The sequence below is a fragment of the Telopea speciosissima genome, chromosome 2 (genome assembly GCF_018873765.1).
Source record: "Telopea speciosissima isolate NSW1024214 ecotype Mountain lineage chromosome 2, Tspe_v1, whole genome shotgun sequence".
Lineage (NCBI taxonomy): Eukaryota > Viridiplantae > Streptophyta > Magnoliopsida > Proteales > Proteaceae > Telopea > Telopea speciosissima.
In genome coordinates this window covers 60649048-60671759 of record NC_057917.1, presented here as the reverse complement: position 1 = coordinate 60671759, position 22712 = coordinate 60649048, and the positions used below count along the sequence as shown (strand labels likewise).

General features: G+C 36.5%; 3 protein-coding genes across 3 annotated transcripts; 1 reads left to right on the top strand and 2 right to left on the bottom strand.

Moving 5' to 3' along the window:
- Positions 1-1999: 1999 nt before the first annotated feature.
- LOC122650187 (protein PAM68, chloroplastic) lies at positions 2000-9942 on the bottom strand. The gene is made up of 2 exons (XM_043843514.1): positions 9281-9942; positions 2000-2109 (listed from the first exon to the last, which is right to left on the bottom strand). Exon 1 carries the CDS (start codon positions 9890-9892, stop codon positions 9287-9289), a length of 606 nt encoding a protein of 201 aa, XP_043699449.1. The 5' UTR covers positions 9893-9942; the 3' UTR covers positions 2000-2109; positions 9281-9286.
- On the top strand, positions 2138-3156 carry LOC122650185 (deSI-like protein At4g17486). The gene is made up of 3 exons (XM_043843512.1): positions 2138-2309; positions 2486-2773; positions 2873-3156. The coding sequence occupies exons 1-3, from the start codon at positions 2177-2179 to the stop codon at positions 3124-3126; spliced, it is 675 nt and encodes a 224-aa protein (XP_043699447.1). The 5' UTR covers positions 2138-2176; the 3' UTR covers positions 3127-3156.
- Positions 9943-14636: 4694 nt separating the features above from the next.
- On the bottom strand, positions 14637-15830 carry LOC122650184. Its single transcript, XM_043843511.1, has one exon. The coding sequence runs from the start codon at positions 15716-15718 to the stop codon at positions 14669-14671; it is 1050 nt and encodes a 349-aa protein (XP_043699446.1). The 5' UTR covers positions 15719-15830; the 3' UTR covers positions 14637-14668.
- Between the last annotated feature and the right edge of the window lie 6882 nt (positions 15831-22712).

The following is a 22712-nucleotide window of genomic DNA, read 5'->3' as shown; positions in this document are numbered from 1 at the left end:
GAAAAAGATTACTACATCGCCATTGTGCAATTTCCCTCTCACAAGAATCCTTCTAGGTATCACTGTATCGTGAAGTATAACGCTCCACTATTTGTCATTTAACAATACATGGATTAGTCCATGTAACAAAGGACCCCACATACATCTCATCCAAGAAACAATTGAACATCTCTAGACATGTACATAGTCTAGCCACAGGATCAAAACACAACTATCAATTTTTTTTTTTTTTTTACCAATTTTTTAAAATAGATGGAATAGAACAAGAAGATAGTTTGTCTCTTTCTGAAGAAGGAAGAAGAACATAGCATTTACAACTGAAACGACATCTTTTGTTATTAAACCTACTCATTTTAAGTTTAAATTATATCAACGAGATACTTGTCTGGTGTTCTATCATATGGACTAATTCATAAAATATCATTTGGTCTTTTATCATATGGACTAACCCAAGTACCGTCATGTGACAAATAGTGAAACATTATACTCACAAAGTATAGTGATCATAAATCCATTTTTTTTATTTATTATTTTCTCAATTACTCTACAAACATGGATCCCACATGAATGATAGCTTTTTTTAGAACACCAATTGATATGACGTACAAATTCCTCTCTCTTCATATAGCCCGAGTATGTAGGGCCATATGCTGAAAGGAGCATGATTTGTAATTCTCGCTTACATTGTTTATAATGGATATACTAAAATTTTCAGTTCCATCTGAGCTACTGAAATTTTACCCTTGTCCTGTTTCATAAAACATATTTTTGAAAAAAAAAGTTATTTGATTCCTTATAACCCACAAAAGAGTAAAGATCTCCCAAAACCATAGAAACATCTTTCTTGGTTGGGCCATCTCATTATGTCATTTGAAGAGATGACATGACATGACATGACATGGTTAGAATTATTCATAATTTAAAAATTATAGAGCAAAATGAATCAAATGCACCCCATTTCTAGGGTTATTACTATTTATTTTCACACCATGTTTTGCTTTATAAGTACCTTTTGAAATACAATCCTTGGTTTGGTTCCCTATGGTTACCATTATTTTTCAAAAGATTCATTTTTCTTGGTGGATTTTAATCTCTTCAAATTTTTTTTTTGGGTGTCATTTAACCACTTGAAATTAGACATTTGAACAAGAGATCTTAGTAAAGGTTAAAAAACTTGGAAATCAGATACGAGATTGGTCTTTATCGATTTCAATTCAAATCATCCTAGAATCGATCGATATCAGCCAAGTATCATCTAAATTGTCTAATCTGATATCAATATTTGAAACCATGTGAGACATACATTTGTGCATGAGAATCCTACCTTAGTAGACCCGAATGTCTAAGATAGGATTATGACAATCAAAATTGTGGATCACATCGGTCAATGTTGATTCCAATCCGAATGGATCAAAATCGGTTGAAATCACATAAAAATTTCTGGAATTGGTAGGAATCGGCTACACCAGTCATAGCCGATTCCCATCCAACTGATTCAATTGAATTATTGACAGGATTCCGATTTTTGAAACAGTGGTCCGAGTCTGGCTTTATAACGAACCGGGTCCATTACTCTGACTCCTGAGACTCTCTCAGAGACTCAGACTGAATGACTGATAATGACTCAGACAAAATAAACTATTTCAAAAAATAAAAAAAATAAAAAAAAATAGAATTTAAACTAATAAAATCTCAGATTATGACGGGGACAAATAGGGGTAATTCTGTAAATTTAAATGAAATCAAGGCCCACAAAGTTAAGAAGAGAAGATATATCAAGAAACTCAAGAGTTTATAATGAGCAAAAATGCTCTGTGAACGAGAGAGGATGCGGCGCTTTCGGCCGCAGGTGGAGCCCGAGGAATCGATTCTTAAAAAGTAGAAAATAAAAAAAAAATAAAAAAACTAATTTTAATCCAAAATTATTAATCCGAAATCCCAAACGGACACTTAAAAAAGATCAGTCGCGCCAGCCAACAAATTCTTCTTCTTCGTCTTCTTTGTTTCTCGATCTCGTGTTGATCTGTTTTTGATTTCTGAGCAACTCTCTGTCACATCACATGGTTCTCACTTCTGTGTCTCTTTCTCTCTCTCTCTCTCTCTCTCTCTTATCGAAACTGAAGCTTTCTTCTTCTTCTTTGTTTGAATATTATTCTCAGAGAGATTGAAAAAAAAAATGTTCAGAAGAGTCCTCTCCGGGAAGAGGAAAACTGGATCTGTTCCTGTATATCTCAATGTCTACGATCTCACCCCTATCAATGGTTATGCTTACTGGTTCGGCCTCGGCGTTTACCACTCCGGTGTTCATGGTCAGCAATTTCTTCATTTTCTAGTTTTTTTTTTTCCAGCTCTGGATCCCCATGTGTGTGTGTTTGTGCTTGCTGACTACAAAACCTATATATTTTTTTTCTAGCGATTCGACATGTATATGAATCAGATCTGGTGGGTTTAAAGTGTCGGTTTTGATTTTTGTGCTTTTTGATAGTTCATGAAGTGGAATACGCATTTGGGGCGCATGATTTTCCAACGACGGGGATTTTTGAAGGGGAACCGAAGCAATGCCCTGGATTCACTTTCAGGAAATCCATTCTGATTGGGAGAACAGATTTAGGTTCCAAAGAAGTTCGAGCATTGATGGAGAAGCTCGCCGAGGAGTATACTGGAAATACTTACAATCTCATCACCAAGAACTGTAATCACTTCTGCAACGATGCTTGCCTCAGATTGACTGGGAAACCCATCCCTCGCTGGGTTAATCGACTTGCCAGAATCGGTAAAAATTCAAAACTTCATTTCACAAACCCTCTTTTAGTATATCACTATATCCCAAAATAATTTGTCTTTTTTTTTTTTTTTAACGAATGAATTGTAGGTTTGTTATGCAATTGTGTGCTTCCGGCGGGTTTGAATGCGGTGAAGGTTCGGCATCACAGAGCGGAAGATGGACCTTGTGAAGGAGAAAAGAAGCAGCTGAGAAGCCGTTCAAGTAGGTTCGTCTCTTCTTCTTCCTCTTCTAATTCTGATACATCGTCTTCAGGTTCTTTAAGCAAAAGTGGTAGACTCAGACGCCATTTTCTTCCATCTTCGCGTTTGATTCTTACTTCTTCCCCGTCCTTGAAGATGTAATGGTTGTTCTGTAATCTGTTTGATAATTTAGATTTCCTTTTCCCCCCCTTTTTTTTTTTCCCTTCCTCAGTAGTCGTCGGTCTTCAAAAAAGAAAAGAAAAGAGAGTGAAAAGAGATTGAGAAAACAAAATCTGTTTTTTTTCCTCCTTTTTTAGGGTTCTTCACTTTGTCTGCTTCGTTTACTGGGGTAGCGTTTCAGTGTAAAAATTTCCTCTTTCTGAGAAACAGCTTTCAATCTTCTTCCATGGTTCATTCATTCATTATTGCATTAAACACTAAAACATTGGGGCAATTGGGAATTTGGGATTTGGGCATGAGACTTTTTTTTTTCTCTAATTACTTAATTTTTTTGGTTAAATGTCTAATTACTATAGTTGATTAATTATTATTGGTTTGTGTTTACTAAGTTGGACCAGGTGAGACTGAGAGACCAGTTGAGTTTTGCTGATGATCTCAGCGTTAGCAGTCAAAGGGTTATAGGTCCACATAAATTCCTTTCTTTTTCTTCTTTACGTCAAAGCCATTGGATTGGAACCTTTTTTGTTTCGAGTTGATTATTAGGGTTGATATAGATTCTTATGCTACAATGAAGGTCCGAGGCCTAAAGGGATTATAGGTTTCCACAGATTTTCATCCTCTCAACTGAGGTTCACTGCCCAGTCCTCTAAGTGAAAGTATGGGCAGTGTTGTCTTTTTATCTTTTCAAATGTTGAGTGAACGGATGGATTCTTAAATGTATGCACTGGGCAATATACTACAGGATAAATTTTCGGTTTTAACATACACTTAGTCTAGAGAGCCCTTACATTGCCAAAATAAAAAGAAAGGGGCTCAATGGGCACCTTTGACGGATATCTCTAGATGGCTCAAAATAACCAAAACACTTACCATGGATTTTAACAAAATAAGAAATAGTAGACATTATATAATAAATCATATCCAATATTGATTGAATCCTAATTTGAAAATTGCTATAAGGTAATCTAACTCAAACCTATCATAAGCTTTAGACATGTCAAGTTTCAAAGCCATCCAACCCCTTTCTCCTTGGATATCCAAGGAAATAAAAAATCTCATGGGCCATAATTATATTATCAAAAAATTGTCGCCTTCTAACTAAAGCTACTTGAAAAGAGAAATTTTTTTTATTAAGAATAAACCAGAGCTTATTAATTAAAAGTTTAGTAATGATCGCAAAGGCTGATAGGGTGAAAATCCTCAACATGTTAAGCACCTTCTTTTTTTAAGAATAGGAGAAAGAAGACTATGGTTAGTACCAAACATAAGACTCATATTAGGAAAAAAAAAAAAAATATGACCCAAAGAACAGACATCAGATTTGTCCCAACATCTATGAAAGAAATAGTGGGAATACTATCATGCCTAGGTGCTTTCAAAGCACCAATACTAAAGGCAATGTTCCGAATTTCCTCCTTTGAATGGAAGAGGAATAAATTTTCACTCTCAGAGATCATAGGTTCAAAACAGTTTTAATAAAAGAGGGGTCAAGTGGGTTATAGGTTGTAGAAATAGATTTGAAATAATTACATAAATTATTAGCAATGGAAGGAGGATCAAAACATTTGGTGCCCAGATCATCTAAAACGTGGGTAATACATTACAATTGCAAACAGCCTTAGGAGACTCTAGATTTCTGCAACCAGAACACCTCTTTTGCCTCAAGAAACCAAAAAATTTGACTAGACACTGCAAGCCTGAGACATGGATAAACGTTATGGATATATTGTCATGTTATCATGAGGACAGTGAGTTAATTTTTGGGTTAATTTAACTTTTGCGCGTAATAATATAATATTTTAAACTTTTTTCTTAGAAAAAAGAACAAAGCACCAGAAAAGAAAAGAGAGAATATATTTACATTGTCTCAAGAAGCCAAAAGATTCAACTTTTGCTTCATGGCCTTGTAAGCCAAGCACTTAATAGCTTTACTACATCATTATGTTTCATAACACAAAAAATCACACCCCTAAGAAAACGTGAAATATCTTTAAAAAATAAAAAAAAAAAAAAAAAAATTCAACAGCCACACCCTCTTGATTGGGTTTGGAATCAACCCTTCAATTTCTTGCGAGTCAGTCCAAATTTCTACAACTTTTTATCCCAATTCAACAGCCTTTTCGAGCCGCTGAAGGACACCCCTTACTTCTGCTTTTATTTGTTGTCCTTTCACCATATAACCTAATTCTATCAAAATGAAAAACGGCCTTGATACAAAATGCCATAGGCCCATCACGAATCGTTCAAGAGATGGTTAGAAACTCCTACACATATCAAAATAGGATAACTCAAAGTGGGCAAAGATGGTGCACACCTGGACATGATAGCAAATTCATCCGCGGCAGACAATAAAAAGGAGTCAATTGAAGAAAATGGGGACAAGTTCTGGTCAGCTATTCAACGGTTAATATTTTTAAGAACCAACAGAGGATTAGTCTTAATATTGCTAGCAACAATCTGATTCAGTTCGTAAGCCTAATGGTCCAGCGGTCCATATTCTTTTAGAAAACTCACAAGTTAAAAAGTAAATGCCAAATGGATTCACCACTGGAGCAACAAAAGGCATAAGAGACCTTAATAGACATCCATTTGCCTAAAATGTCTCTAACAGGTATACCATCACGAAGGACCCTCCAAAAAAACATCTTGAATTTGGATGAAGTTTAAGTTTCCAAAAAAAGCTCCACCATCTAGAAAGATTACAGTTACAAATTATCCCCTTTCAAGACACATCGGAGACCAAAATCGAGAATAAAAAAAAAAAAAACTTTGCAGTCAAGTTAGTGGTTAAAGGTCCCAGCCTAGACAAAGAACACCACCAACAATCCTCAGTCATGAAGATAGGAATCTTAAGAATCTCACACACTGTATTAGAGGGCAGGCAAGAAGATGACAAATTCACATTCTAATCATGCTCAAAAATAAAATCATTTACCCAAAGTAAGGAGTCACGTCTAAGACCGTTAGATGGGATGCTAAACTAGGGTAAAGAAGGGACCTACCCAGTGGTCCTACCAGAAATAATTTTTCCTATCATCACCTATTTTTATATAAACCATATTTTGTAAGATAGGTAAAATGTTAGAATTGCTGTTCTAAGTCCAAGAGCCCCTTTTGGACAAAACCCTCCTATGAAAAATGAATCAAATGATAGAAGTACTTAACTTTTAGTACCCGTATTCAAAAAAAGTGGTTTTTATAAACTATACAAACCCGTCTAAAAACTAATGAGATACGGATACAAATAGTGCTATATTTGATTCAAATTTGATTCATTTACATCACTATATATAATTGAGATGTGACACCAAATTTAATATGTGGCTTACAGCCCACCCACGATGTTTTTATCTAAGTAATGGTCAAATCTTTCAAGTTATATCCACACGGTAGAAAAGTTGTCAATGTGGAAATGGTTTCCCTCAATGTTCTTTTGAGAAAATTTTATCCAAATTGATTTAGAGTAGCACTGACAATATATATTCTAGGCCTTGACTTGCCAAGCCCACCCAAATCCACCCGCTGAACCTAATAAGTTAGGGCTGGTCTTGGACAAGAAAGGCCATGCCAACTATTAAATGGTCTGGGCTCAAATATAGGCCCGCTGGCCTAATGGGCTAATACTCATTGGCCTCCTTGACCCACCAAGTTTGCCTTGCTAGAACCCACGTACCTATTGTATGGTTTATGGAGGGTATTGCTCTAGATTGAAGCAAAATTGGCTAAACAGGATTCATGTAGCTGATGACTACTAGTTGGTGTAGCCTGTAGTGTCGAGTCTTTAGCTTTTTCTGAAACAAAATTATTGTTTTGAAAAGCATATTTTCAGAGGTTTAACTTAGCAGTTTTTCATAGCCAACTTCGGTAACTGTTTGATCTTGTTTGAATGTCAAACATAGTTGTCAAGGCATCACCGCGTTGGCACTTTGTTGGTGTCACCTTGCGTCCATAGTCCCTCCAATGCCTTGGGTTGCTTAGACGCTGTGCCAACTATAATGTCAAATTCGTGGCTTTTTGTGATTCTTTGGTGTCCTTGGGGTGTTTGTATCTATGCTGCTGAAAGCTTTTGTGAGGTTGTAGATTGCCCTGTTATAACTGGATGAATTGAGAGTCAATGGTTGAGCCAAATTTATAGCTTCTGCTGCCAAAAAACATGTGCTTACTCTATTAGCTTAGTATCCCTGTGAAATGGTATCTGCAAAGGCCAATTATTATTGAAAATGTTATCGATTGATCCAATCCACAACCTGTAAGGCATCTGACTTCATTCTCCACTCTGTATAGCATAGCCAATATTTTTCATAAACGTATAAGCTGATTCATCATATTCTTCCAAACACTACAACCATGAGTCTCTTTTGCTGCAATACCTCCCTCCATGAAGTTGAATGTTCAACACTGAACGTCCAAAGCCATTTTCTTAATAAGCTCAATTGATTTTATTTGCAATGAATCTGAAGCCCAAGCCACCAATTTGCTTTACTCTTCCAAACACTACAACCATGAGTCTCTTTTGCTGCAATACCTCCCTCCATGAAGTTGAATGTTCAACACTGAACCTCCAAAGCCATTTTCTTAATAAGCTCAATTGATTTTATTTGCAATGAATCTGAAGCCCAAGCCACCAATTTGCTTTACTCTACAGCACTGTTTCCACTTGAACAAATGGAATTTCTTTTCTTTGTTTTTGAATTCAAGCCCTCCAAAAGGAAATTGAACATCAATTTTCCATTCTATTTGTTACTGACATTTGGGCCAGCAATAAGCTGTCATGTTTTAAGTATTCTCGAGAGCACTTTGGATTTGAGTTAACTCTGTCCTAAAGATAAAATCTCTTCTTCCATCTAGAAACAGGAGGTTTCAGAGACTCTCCAGACACCTTTTCAAATTTTGGTCTTTAGGTAATTGAAAAGGCTGGCCTAGTAGTAAAATTTCCAGTTTTTCTGAGCATAAAAAATAAACTGACTCAACACTTTAGATTTTGAGTCTAAGTTTTGTATTTCATCGACAATATCAGTAGGAACTACTACATCCAGGTTTTTGCAATCCGAACTAGATATACAGAGAAAGATAATCTGAGCATGTTCTCATTGTATGTCAATAACAATAGTTGTTGCACTTACTGGGCCACGTCGGTACACTTCAGAATATTGCTCAATTGGACACATAACAATGCTAGAGAAAGCTAAGAGAAAAATTCAAGATGAGATTGCCTCTTAATGGTTAGAGAAATGAGCTTAACCTTCACTCCATTTATAGGAGAGGAAAATACTCCACCAAAGGTTGCCTTTAATAGACATGGCCTAAACATCATATCTTTCCCACAATACATGTTTGTTGATCATTTAAACATGTCTTCCAATAATCACACAAATATATTGGTAATCTAAGTGCCTAAGTAGGAAAAGGGTTATAAAAACAGAAAGAGAACAAAAAAAACCCAAATAAAAACCAGATCACATCACAAATACTAATTTTCATCTTCATTCTGATAATCAGTATTGCTTGTACAACCTCATTCAATCAAATATACTAAACTGTCACTTTTGAACACAACTGCTAGAACAGTTGGTTACTTTCCCTAGCTGAGCGCAGGCCTCCTTAGAGTTCACCGGTTGGACTGTCCTTTTTCACATTGTGCCTGAAAAGAAAAACCAAAAGCAATCATCAGTCTCTTCTGTTTTTTTTTTTTTGTTATAGTGAAAGAACAATTTATTCAGTTATGTTCAGGAATAAATGGGTTAGTAGTAATGAATCTAAAAATCGAAGTATTACCAGTCCCAGAACCTTCCATGAAAACAAAGAATTAAAGAAAAGTTGAATGCAGGCCCTTCAGTTCTTCCAGGCATAAACCAGCAATGAAAACCAGAAAGGCTCTGCAACTCGTTCTTCTCTGTACTGGCCTACTCCATCACAGAAGAACTGCAACCCGAGAAGCCGAAGACAGAACTCGTTGAGTCACTTGGCTACTTGAATGGTTACTCCTTAATCAGATTCCGCAATAAACAGTTGCACATTTTCATTTGTTCATATATCGCCAAACTAATCAAAATTTTCAATACAGAAATACAAAGAAATACACTCTGTTCTTTCAGACCCATCCAGAAGGAGGAGACGGAAATTCCTCTTAAAAAAACTCTCTTTACTTCTTTTCTGATCTTCCCCTCAGAGATTGCCAGAACACGGGCCAATTCCTCTGAGCTTCATTCCATCCCAAGAAAGAACCTTCCCTCATCGGATCCCAACTCGACGACACGATCCCATAGCTAACTCCCAACAGAGCCAATCCAAAGAAGATGAAGGATACTCCGAAAGGAATCCATGTGGGGATATCAATTTTCATCACTACCTTCAGGTAATAGAAGAACGGGAAGAAAAGCAACCCACAGGAGAGCGGAATCCCAACCGAGAATCCCATTCTGCTCATCATCCGGTTCGTAACTACCTCAGGTATCGTGTCGTCATCAGGTTCTTCTTCAGCATCGGCATCGGCATCGGCATCGTCTTCGTCTACATCTCTCTTTGGCTTCTGCTTTGTCTTTCTCTTCTTCGTGGACGCCGCCCCAAAGCCTCTCGGGTTCTTTACAGCTACTGAAAACCTTGTCGCCGGTGAACGGAAGGAAGGAGTTTGGGTTTGAAAGGATCTGGTACGGATGTTCGGAAGGAATTGGGAGATGGGTTTTGCTCGGGCGAAGGGTGGGAAGGGAGATAGGAAGGATTTAATGCACTGTAATGGGTAAGATTCCATGGCGATGTTGTTCGATTGCTTTTCTTCTGTTAGCGATTGTTGGCTTCTTCTTCTTCTTTGTACTCTTTGAAGAAGAAGAAGAAGAAGAAGAAGAAGGCTTATCCGATATGGTCTGTTTGTGAGGAAGAGGCTCGTGAGTTGGTAGACCAAAGTAACCGTCTACAAGAATATGAACCTTATTGTATTGCATGGTCTTGGTCACTTTGGTCCAGGTTCTAGTCCTTATAGCCTAGCCTTTTGTTCTAGGAACCCACCAAGAAATGATCGCGCACCTCTTGAAAAGGCGAAAAGGACTAGGAATGTGCCGGTCATTATGCGTGCGACCACCTGGAACAAAGACAAAATTTTCCTTCCACGTAGTTTTTACCTCATAACAAATGAGTCTTTAGTTATTTTAGAGAACAAAATACAATCTAATATTTTAGAGAACAAAATACAATCTATGTATATTAAAACCTAAGTTGTTATAAGTTTCTTGTTTCTTTAGTCTAAGGGCATTAAAAAATATATATGAACATACCTATTTGATAAGTGTTAAGTCTTAATCTAATGTTTACCAAAAAAAAATGTTATGAAACCTCTTGGAGTTCTTTGAGGGTATAAGAGCTGTCGGCTTGACTAGACAAAGACCCTAAGCAACCCCAAATGACCGAAACCCATTTTCGTGGAACTCTCTCTCCCCCCAACCATTGTACAATCAATTGGTAATTTCATTCAATTAAAAACTCTTTCAAGTAAGCCAAACAGAGCCTTGGAAATTAATTAAGACCTAAGGGCTAAGAATATCTGCACCCATCATGTGAACTTGCCTTCAAAAGGTCTAATTCTAAAATATTATGATGATGGGAGTGACTTGTACGTTTTACAAATGTTTGTCATTTTGATTAATCAAGGAAGAATATATATATAAATAAAGGGTTGGTTTGTTTTGGTTTTGTTGTTGGAAATCTTCCTTATTTTTAGTACACGAGAGCTGTCTTTCTTCTTCTTAAGTAACCAAATCCACATTCCTTCTTCCATGCCATGGGTTAAGCAAAACTGAAGGGAAATTTCATTCTGATTAAATAAGCATAATTTTAGCCACAGGAACTCATGAAGTAAGTTTCCTCTTAGCTACCCCAACAGACTTGGGCTTAGGTGGCTGGTTCAACTAGAGCTAGCCCCAACAAAAGAAAGTGATTAAACAAAGGCCCAAGCAATGGAGGGCCCACCTGGCTAGGTCAGCTTCATTTTTGAGTGCTACATTGCCCTTTACCGATTCCTTTATATCCTCCTCACATAATAAATAATAAATTGTGGAATCCACTCCAACTTCTTTCTCTCTCTCTCTCAAATCTGATCATGTGGGTTTCAAGTGGACCCTATATGGAAGATATTATTTTCCAACCCCTCATTGGTTGTAGTGTGCATATTCTTTCAAAACCCTCTCCTTTACTTAATAACTTTTGCAACATTGTTGTAGATTTTACATGACAATTCCTTCTTGTCTTTGATACTTGCATGCCAAATTTGTATAAGCTAAGAATTCATTTTTTTTAGCCTTTTTAGTAATGATACTTTTATATATAATTTTTATTTTACTTTTTCAACCCAAAGGGATTTGGATGTAAAGAAAATTGATTTTTTTTTTTTTTTTGGGGTAACTAGAAAAGTGAAATTTAATAACCAGATAGAATGATTTGAAGTTAGTGAGATAATCAAGTGGAGAAATAATTATAAAGGGGGAAAGAGCACGCTGTCCCTGTGCCCTGACACAGAGTGCGTGAAATGACCACTGCATCCCCCTGGAACCCAGAAAATGATCAGGGGTGCAATAATCACTCCGCGTGCCCCTATTTTAGGGTGCATAGGTGACGTGTTTGACGTGACCAGGTGGCATTCTTTCTCCCTTATAAAAATTTATTTTTTAGGTTTTAAAAGTTTTACTTCCCTTCACTTTAGTTTCCCTTGCAACCCAAATGGAGTGTGAGGCCTTTACCAAACAAAAAAAATGGAGTGTGAGGTGTTAACTACCAGAACACTCTTAAAAGTGCACTTTTCTTCTTTCTAGAAGAACCTGGCATGCTGCGGGTATTCTTTATGATGTGTGCTTAAGAATAGAAGGGCTTTTTTTTTTTTTTGTTATAAATAATTTGAAGTTGATATTTCTATTTCTTATAAAAATTGAAGCAAGAATATCTACTACCATAAGGTTTTAACTTAATTTGCTCGTGTGCAAAGTTTGAGTCTAAATATATTATATCTTTTACCATCTATCAAAACAAAATAAATTAAAAAAAAAATACCAAAAGAATTTTAAAGGTACTTGAACCATCGAGAATACAACAAGAAAGAATCGCATTTTGAACCATATGATTAAATTGATCTCCAAATTTGATATGGGATCAGATAAGGTATCCTCTTTCAATCGGTCTAGATTGTTCTTTTGATTTGCTACAAGGCAGAATTAAGAACAATAAATACCTTCTCTATCTAAATGGACTGTGCTTCGTTTTAATCATTTTATGTAATCGGTCTAGTTATTTTTATGGTTAGAGAATGTGAAATCGACCTAGAATGTATTCCAAACATAAATTACAAGTATCCATAATTTTGTTTTTAAGAAAAAGTGATTGCTCAAATTAAATTGAGCAATATGGCCGATAACTTACCGATTCAGCCCAATTCCAATCTAATCTAAACCTGATTGAAATTGATTGGATCTAACCCAGATTCTGATTCCAAATTTTTTGAACCCGCATCCACATCTACAATTGAAAATCTTATCATCAAAATGATATCTTCTTTTAATTGATGACCATGGTTTTTGGGCTGAGGTAGGTGTGCCAACCAGCAAATGAGACGAGCTCCCTAACCTAATTAAGCTGCAAATTTAAAACAATAAAGGAGGGAATAAAAGACATCGTGCATTATTTGTTGAACTATTTGTTCGGGTCCTGTGTAGGATAAGGCTACCACTCATGTGGTTCCTTTTTATTTATAATTTTTTTTTATTGGATACAAGATTGCATTGCATCTACTTGTGGAAATGTCAAAAAGAAGGAGAGACCATTTGATTTTCTAGATTGACAAAGGATTACATAAAGGTGAAACCCCTGGTTGTTCCACCCGGAATGATATAGAACCCTTTCATGTATACCCATGTACTATTACAATCTCTTATCCCAAAAACTCGAGTTATTAGGAATGACACACAACAATGCATATCGATGCATATTAACAATCAAAACAAACCACAAGGGTTCAATAACATACTCCCATGCATTTGAACACCCTAACCTTTCATATCATATTACAATCGCTTCTCTCAATAACTCGAACTAATTAGGAAATACATACAATGATGTATATCAATATATACCCTTATTGATATTAACTTAAAACTTAGCATGTGAGCAAAAAATAAATTGGGTTTTACCTGTCTACAAAATTTACATCTCATCTATGATATCACGTGATAGTAAATGTGAACAAACTAAATAAGATTACATGGTTTGCATAGACCAAGAAATCCTAATCCTTTTATGAAAGATAGAATGTTCATGAAACAATTTTTTTTTTAATTATCTACTGTTTTATTAATAAAAATTACCTCCTAATTTAATTGAATTTTGACCCATCTTTTTCAAATTAAAAAAAACAAGATGAACTACTTTTGTTACTCCAACAAAATATATTTGAAATTGTTTTTTTTTTCTTCCATTACTCATTTTATAATCTCATCATCTTACAATGTCCCCTCCCCACTCCCCCCATTCCTGCAAAAAATGTCCAGCTCCTTTCCTACATCTAATTCATTCCCCAATCCCCATGGTCTTTTCTCAACACCAACACATCCAAACGGATCCTAAATTAATTCACAAATACCAATTACCCAACTCATTTAAGGCTCATAACTCATCTCACAAGTCATAACTTATGCATCATTTACCAATGGCATTTTGGAAATAACAGTAGTGAATCATTAAAACAAAACCATTCTGGTTTTGCCAGAGAATCCATCTCTGACTGTCAATCTTTTTTTAGTATTCGAATTTCTATCACACACAAGAGGCAGCCACAACCTGGCAACCGTGTAACTGTTCCTCTGCCCATCAAGCAAAGCAGAGCCAAGAGAAAAAACATAAACAATTGCAGAAACTGCAGAAACAAGAAGCCAAGTGTCAAGTGTTTTGTGGTCAAATAGTCAACATTGTTTGTTGATCTAACCTCATCTCTTTCCGTGCCCCATTACTGGATCACGTACCATTGTTTTCCTTTCCTCTACTCTTTTATATAATCTATTCTGGTCTCTCAATTGGACCTGTGACTTCTCAGATCCGATCAATCAATTGATGGAGAAGCACCCCAGTGGCCCAAACACAATTCCCCATTCACATGAACCACCACCCCTCTCCTCTCAGAGAAAATGAAAAGAGAAGGGAAGAAGAAAATAAACCCACAAAACAGAAGAGAACACAACCCAAATCAAAACCAGATTACACCACCAAATACGCTTGGACAAACTCATTCAATCAAATACACCAAACTGTTACTTCATTTATGAAAAATCAAAAGCAATCATCACTGCCAAAAACAGAAAGAAAAAAAAAAAAGAGATTTTTTTCCTTAACAGTAGTAGAAGATGATAAGCCATCGATTTATTCAATTATGTTCATGAATAAATGGGTTAGTAATGAATCCAAAAATCGAAGTATTACCAGTCCCAGAAAAGAGAATCTTCCATGAAACAAAGAATTAACAAAAAAAAAAAGAATCAGTTGGAATCAGGTCCTTTCATTTCTTCCAAGCATAAACCAGCAATGAAAACCCAGATGGACTCTGCAACTCGCTCTCCTCTGTACTGGCCCATTCCAACACAGAAGAACTGCAACCAGACGAAGCTGAAGACATCGAAGATGACGACGAGCTCCCCGTCTTCAACAGACTCTTCTTCATCTTCTTCCACTCGAACCCATTCATCCCAAAACCACACAGCTGCTGTTGATGTTGCGGCAACATTACCATCTCATCCTCCAATTCCTCCATTTTCTCGAACCTAAACATGAACACGGCATGCCCATTCTCAGCACCATCGAACAACCAGTTGTAAACGTCCCAAGACACCTGAATAGGTACCCCATCCACTTCAATTCTCTCATTTCCTCTGAACTTCCACTTCAATCGCTTCACCTGCAAAACCCTCTTCCTATCGATGCTGAAACAAAGCCTGGGCTCATCTCCTGAACCCACTCTGCAATCAATGGAGATATCTCTGATCTTACCCCCAAATCTAGCTTTCGTAGTATAATACTTGTTGCCCACAACATGTTCCCTCCTTAGAATCAAAACCTGATTTCTTTCTGCCTTTCTTGCTCTGGTTCTGCTATAAGCTTCGTTGCAGGAGTCACCCACAACAAGAGTCATCTCGCCGTCGATGACAACAGCGACATAGAATCTAGACTGGGGTTCTGGGCCTGAATTAAATTTGACTTTGGTGAGATCCCAAAAGATTTCAACCTTCCTTGTTGGGCTACTGAGATTGAATCTCTTAGAACCGCGTCTCCGCCAGAAGAGAAAGGGCTTGATGTAGAGGTGGAACGAGGACAGATCCTCGTCATGATCATCAAAGCAGAGGTCGATATGGAGAGCTCTGCCGACGACGTTGCTGCACCAGGTGAAAGCGAAGACACCCAGGTCGGTGTGGTAGACGCAGGTGGTGAGATTGGTGCTGCCGGAGTTACGCGGCGCCGCCGGTGACTCCTCAGCTGATGGGTCAAGGTCCATGGGTAGAGTAGTGGAGCGGAAACAAGAAGTAAAGGAAGACGAGGAGGAAAGGTCAGACATCTTCTTCAATTTCGTGGGGTTTAGGGTTTTTTACAGAGAAGATTTGGGTTTAGGAAGAAGAAGAAGAAGAAGAAGAAGAAGAAGAAGCAAAAAGGAGAGGAAAGGGAAGGGAGAGAGGTTGTCGGGTAGAAGGAGCGGAGACGAGTGAAATTGGAATTTTTGGATGAAAAGAACCCTTTCTTTATTATTATAGCTTTTGGGTTGTGTTAATTGCTTTTTTAAAAACAGATGATTAGAAGATGAACTGAGGAAGAGAAAATAGAGCTATCAAATATTTATGTGATCTCTTCTCTCTCTCTCTCTCTAATATATAAGTTTTGGGTTGTTCTATTTGGACTTTAGAACTTTGAATGGTATGGACGGTTGAACTGATTTCTCACCTCACAAGTAAGTGTCCATGAAATTTCTTTTTGAATCCCAGATTTACTGTTTGGATGGACTCATTGATTTCTTCTTCATGTATGAAGTATGGGAGGGAAATGAAAATTTTGAGTGTTTAAAACGAGGTCAATTGATCACAATAAATATGAAGTAGTTAAAATGATCATGTGTTTTGAGAAAGGTCTCATAAACGGATTTTCTAGGGGTGCGTCAGTCTTTTTACACTAGGCTGTGTCTTGGCGCTGGTACATGCATCGCATAGCGATCGATTTCCATTTCCCTTTTTTTCGCCCCCTTGTGTGACTTGGGCCAATTTACCATGTAAAACCTATTGACTTACTATGGGTTCATGGTTTGAGGTATGCTACAAGTACGCACATAGTGACTAATCCGTATTGATATCATTAGTCATCGATCATGAGATTTTGACGATATAAAATCGTAATCGATGAAACGGTACAGATAAAGGGTAAAACAATAGAAGAAAAAAAATTATTCTTTAAAGAAAACAAGAGGCAAATTTGTTCGATATTGTCGATACCATGTTGGTATCGTATCAGTTTTGAAGGTCACCGGTATCCAATCCGATAACGTGCACTAAAACCATGTCCTACTTGTTATATCCATGAGTTTTGAAAGGCCAGGTGCTTTTAAATTTTTTTTTTTGTTATATTTTAGTTGAATTTTCTTGTAACATTTATGTATGTTTTGATTGATTTTTTTTTTTGTACACACATTTTAATTTGATTGGCGAACGAGGATCCACGTAACCAGGATAAGGCTGAGTTGGGTTGACTTTATATTTCAATTGAATTTTATACCTTCTGTGATTTCAGAGTGTGTATTTGGTTTGAATCATACCTTAGTGTTTTTGCAATTGAGATCAATGAAAGAGAAAGTTTTCTTTCACCATAAAACAAGGGTTCACCACACTATCTTACGGTTCAAAAACCCTTATAGGTTTTATTATGTTTTCCAAAATACCCTCCCACATGCATTTGAAGCCCCCATGATGAATGAATTCTCATTCATCGTTTCTTAAGGAAAATTCTATCCTAAAACAAATATGAACATTATTCTTTAATTTCTTACTTTGTTAAACCATGTTTAAATTTGGTTTAAAAAAGTAACAACAAAAGAAGAATTTGAGGGGACCGGAGGGGGCATTGACGGTGTGTCAAATAGAGGGGAGGGCTTTTGGTCATCTCTTGACCAAACATTTATGCTAATCGAACGCCCATGAAGCCAGTCATACACTTGCATGACCGTGCATAGAATCTTTTCCCTTAACTTTAATCAATATTTTTTTTTCTTTTTATTGATTAGAATTTGTGTCAACATACTTTTGCTTAACCTCTAAACTCTACTCAACCACACCTTATCCCTACTAAACCAAAATTTTAATCTAAGTATGTTATTAGAATATATAGGATTAAGTTAAATATTCAGGTACTTATTTATGTCTTCAAGGGAAACAATACTTAGATAACTAATATTATATTGCGACATCGAGAATAATATTGAGTTAGGAATATTAAAGATACACTTATGATTAATACAAAAAAGTTAATGGTTATAAATTATGGGACCGTGTTGACTTTCGATTTTTAGATAGAGAGGACATGGTCAAGATTAACCATGTGCCTAAATTCACTCTAATTCAATATATAGTGTGAAAGGCTACACCTTCAAAGATTTGTACTCAGAAGGATGGAATTAAACACAAAAAAAGATCTCATCACTATAGTTTATTTCTTATTCCCTACAAGCTTTAGCTACCAAAATGTAATTGATGATTTGCCTGAGAATTGATCTAACATTGGAAAAATAATGAGGGTACTTTTGTCTTTTGATGCTTTAACAATACTGATGAAAAGCTTTCCCCTAAAGAAAGCTAAGGCTACCAAGTCCTTTTCCTAGTGGATATAAAAATTCATACAAATCCACCCATTAATGAATACGTTGAAACTCTCACCCTCTCAAATACACGGTTTACACGACCGTGTATGAAAACTTTCTCCTTATCTTTTTTAACCTAATCAAAACTATACGTTCTGAATTGCTTGGCCATCTTTATCAACTTGTCCACATTCACCTTATACTTTCTTCGTGAATTGTGACCCAATTTTGTTGGTTTCTATTAGGGAACGCATGGAAGATTCGTTACTTGGTGAGTGAAGCCAAATTGAAATGATCGTACCATTTCAAATGTTTGCATTATATTGGTGCAATGGTAAGGTTGGTCCATTTTAACGAAATGATCACGGGTTCGAGTCTGGAAACAGTTTCTGTGAAAATAGGTATAAGGCTGCGTATATTATGGTCCTCTCCAAACGGATAACATAGGACTAACCTTATGTCGGTTTGGTTTTGATCAAGACTAAATTGGTTTCAGTCTGTTTCGGGATCAACCCAAAACCAAACCATTAAGGGAGTTTCTGTTTCTATCCTTTTTGGTATGGTTTCTTATAGGATTTTTATTATTGTTTTGTAATTGGAGTAGTATTATGTTCGATCGAGTCCAATTTCAATCTTACATGTATATATAAGAAAATGAATGGAGTAACTTCTTTATTTTTGTTTTGTTGTGTTTCCGGTTTCTTATCTGGATACTATCAGTCTGGCCGCGGTCTCAGTTTTTATTGGATTCGATTTTTATTTTTTTTTTGATTCCAACCGTTCAGTTTGATTTTGATTTTTACGAGTTTCATAAAACCCCAACCCAAAACCAAACTAATTCAGATTTGGTTTGGTTCAATCCGAACTGAACCGATTGATCCGACCATTTCGGTCTGAACTTTGACCCCCTTCCTTACCTTATTATATATGGTAGACTGGCTAAATGAATGATTAGGAGGATTACATTGTAAAAATGGTCAAAATACCACTCTCTATTGTGATCTATGGGTCTACTTCCAACTCAAATGTGTGAGATGGAGTGGTAAAAAGTGATAAAAAGTGAAGTACTTCTTGGGCTAGTCTACAATGAAATGGAATGATAGTTGTAGCCATTCTAATTAAGGATTAATTTCATAGGCCATACAGGACTTAGCCATTAATTTAATTCCACTTAGAAACCATGTTTTAATTATTTTTTCCATTTGTAGCAAAATATATTAATATAACCAAATTGATATGTGTATCATTGTAAAGTGTGACTCTTTTCTTACCAATCCCAAACCCAAAAAGTAAAAATGTCAAACTCATTTTTCTTATAGTTGTGGGATACACAAATGATAAGTGTGAGCTTTGAGAGAAAAGGGGATGTTTAATTACATGATTATAATAATATTTTTTGGGTAAGAATATGAATATAATATGGGAAAAATGATGTTGTTTGATGCTATGGCCCCTCTGCCTAGAATAGGAGCTTGCAAAAATTACCACCCTACCCCTATGAAATAAAAAATCTCATTTGTATTGATCCCCTACGCGTGTTCTCATTAGCCCCCACATTGGTGTAAGGGTCACGCAACCAATGATTGATCTCTTACCCATATGATAAACACTAAACTGTATATAGACAACCAAATCTCTATAAAATTTTTAATTAATTAAAATGTAATTCCTTCCCTCCTTATTGCCAGTATGTTTACGTGTCTTGCATTTAAAGTTTGAGTTGTAGTGTAAGCAAGTTTTATGTTGCAAATTATATATTTCTTAATATGTTAGTACTGAGAGAATATTTTCTTTATTGTGGTGCAGAAACTCGATCATTAAGGGAGAATGTTCTCTGTGCCGCAGCGCAAGCTGCGCCCAGGCACATGGGCCTGCCACTCAAGGGGCAGGGTGGTCATTACGTCCACCCTCATGTGTCTGGACGCAGCCTGCGCTGTGGCACAAAGAACAACGCCCCTTAATTTTTTTGATCCTTTTCAAGGATTACTGAGGAAACGCTATCTTTTATTTTTTTTATTCATTCCATTCACTTTTCTTCTTTTCGATCACCCGAATGGAAAAATAAAATGGTGGCATTTTTAGCTCACATGTGTAAAAGCGTTACGCCCTTACGGGACCAATATGGGACAATGTACATAACATTAACCCCCCCCCCCTTTAATGGCCACCAGGTCGCCTAAGGGTGTCAATTGGGATAGTTCTCAGTATTTGGGACGGGACGGTACCGGTTCTTATATGGTTCTAGGCACTGTAAAAAAAGGGAGAAATTTAATTTTTTCTAACAAGGCGGGTGTATTAGCATTGTGGAATTTTTTCACTATCATGAAATCTAAGTTGTCTACTGCTTTTTGTAAAGCAACTTAAATTATGAAATCATAGTTTTACTTCTTCAAACTTCCTAAGATCACATATAATAAATTTCTCATTTTTTTAAATCTAGAGAAATCTTACAAAATGGAAGAATCCCATTGTGTTTCCTTTTTTATTTTCGCAAACAAAACTCTATTTATCACATATGTCACATGGTAGTATGGTATAAAGTACGAAGTGCAAAAAGGAAGAACCTGGTAGATGTAGTTGGTCGAGGGAGGAGGGAGTAACATTTTAGTAGATTCTGTGAGGAGAGACTTCAAGCTACGGCTATTGATCTGTTCTTCCTCTTCATATTCAAAAGGCAATTAGTGAAACCCTAATGAGTCGTAATTCTTATACCTTTTTTTTTTTTTAAATGTCTTATATATTCTTTCTTTTTAAACGGTACTAGTAGTTTGGGTACCATCCGGTACCTAATTGGTATTTCGGTACTGGTACCGTTGGGAATCCCGTCCCAGAACCGTCCCATCCCATTTATCATTCGGTACCAAAATCAGATACCAGTACCGTCCCATTTATTAATGGGACGATCTGGTACCGGGTTTTAACGGGACGGTATTGAAACGATTCCAGTCCCAAATTGACACCCTTAAAGTCACCCCTCCCAAGTAGTCAATCACAAAATATGGACCAATGAAAGCACCAATGTTACGATTGAAAAAACTCACCCTCATAAATCTGTCTACAAGGGGAGGGAATCAAATATTATATATGCTTACACCCAAGCCCTTATGGGACCGATGTGGGATATGGGACATATACATAACAAAAAGTGGTATGACAAATTAAAATTGTTAAGTGTTGGGATTTGAGAGATTCTCATCTACCTACCATTAGGGCATTAGGCATCTTTCAGATTCACTGGTTTATTGATCTAAAGTGGGTTTATATTTTGGCCACCCCATCAAGAACATCCCACCATGGACTTAATGTAATTTTGTTTTTTACTTCTATTTTTTTTAACAAAAGGATTAGCTCTCTCTCTCTCCATATAAAAACTATATTTCAGTGTGTTATGCTTCAACATCTGTCACATGGCAGTATTTGAGTGGGTCCACATGATGGGGGGACGAATTACAATCTCATTACTCTAATTCTACCTAAAAACGGGTGGAAAAAGTGATTGAAATTACAAATATACCATTTTGAGTTTCTATATTTAGGGAAAATGTTCTCTGTGGGAGGAGAGGGGTTCATGCCATGCCTAGACACATTTGAAATGAAATGATCTCCCTGCCCCCCATGAAAGATGAAAATCTCACCTCCTCTAGATGCTACAACATGCATTCTCATTGGGGGCCACACACACACGTAGCCTCTACGCTCCCCCACAGAGAACGCTCCCTATGTTGTTATTTCCATTTTATGATATTTTTGTAATTTTGTTGAATTTTTTTCAATTAAGAAAGGAGTTATGAAAAAAAAATTGATAGATGTCATGATCACCTAACTATAACACACTGGTAGGTGATCCACACTCACCCTTTGAGCAATGAAAACATTTGTTAAATCTGTTTTTAAAGAGTGTTCACAAAGCAAGCAGCATAGGAGATTGTACCAATGAAGGATTATTGAATGATTTCTTAGATAAGAGGTCAAAGAGGTCCTTTCATGTGGGGAGAGAGAGAGAGCTTTTCCATTTTTTGTTTGTGGGACATTTTTTTATGGCAAGTCCCAATGTCAAGTGATACTTGTAAATATATCCTCAATAAACCCAAAAACCCTTGATGTTAGTCATGACCAAAACCGACCCCACTTAGTTGTTCTCACTAATCAAAACATACACCAGACATCACAACCTGTCTAACCTTTCTCTCTCATAAACCAAATCATATCATATATTCCTTAATGGCTCTTTGTGCTTTACATGTATGAGAGATATGATCCTTTTTAATGGTTGGTTCTGCTAGCTTGCCCAAACAGTTCCGGTACGTTAAGGGCTTGGTACAACCATTTAGGTCTTGTTTGGCAACCATTTTTCTTCATTGGAGGGAGAGAGAGAGAGATTTTAAAAATTCCGAAAACATTCTGTCAGAGTGTTACCAAACACAGCCTTAATGACTTTATCGTCGTAGTTGACTCCTTCGGTCAGAAATCAACCCGATTGAACGATTTAATCCTTAGACTTCCAAACTTGTTAGAGTCAAAGGGACCATTTATTTAACAACTTGTATATATACATTGTCATTAACCAACAATTTAACACCATACATGCATCCAATATATATATTTAGGGAAGTCAAAGTAAAATGATTAATTGTAAATTCAGCTGACCCGGTTGACTGACTCTTGGTGATTATATACCGAGTCAAATTTGATTCATACGCTATTGAATATTGAA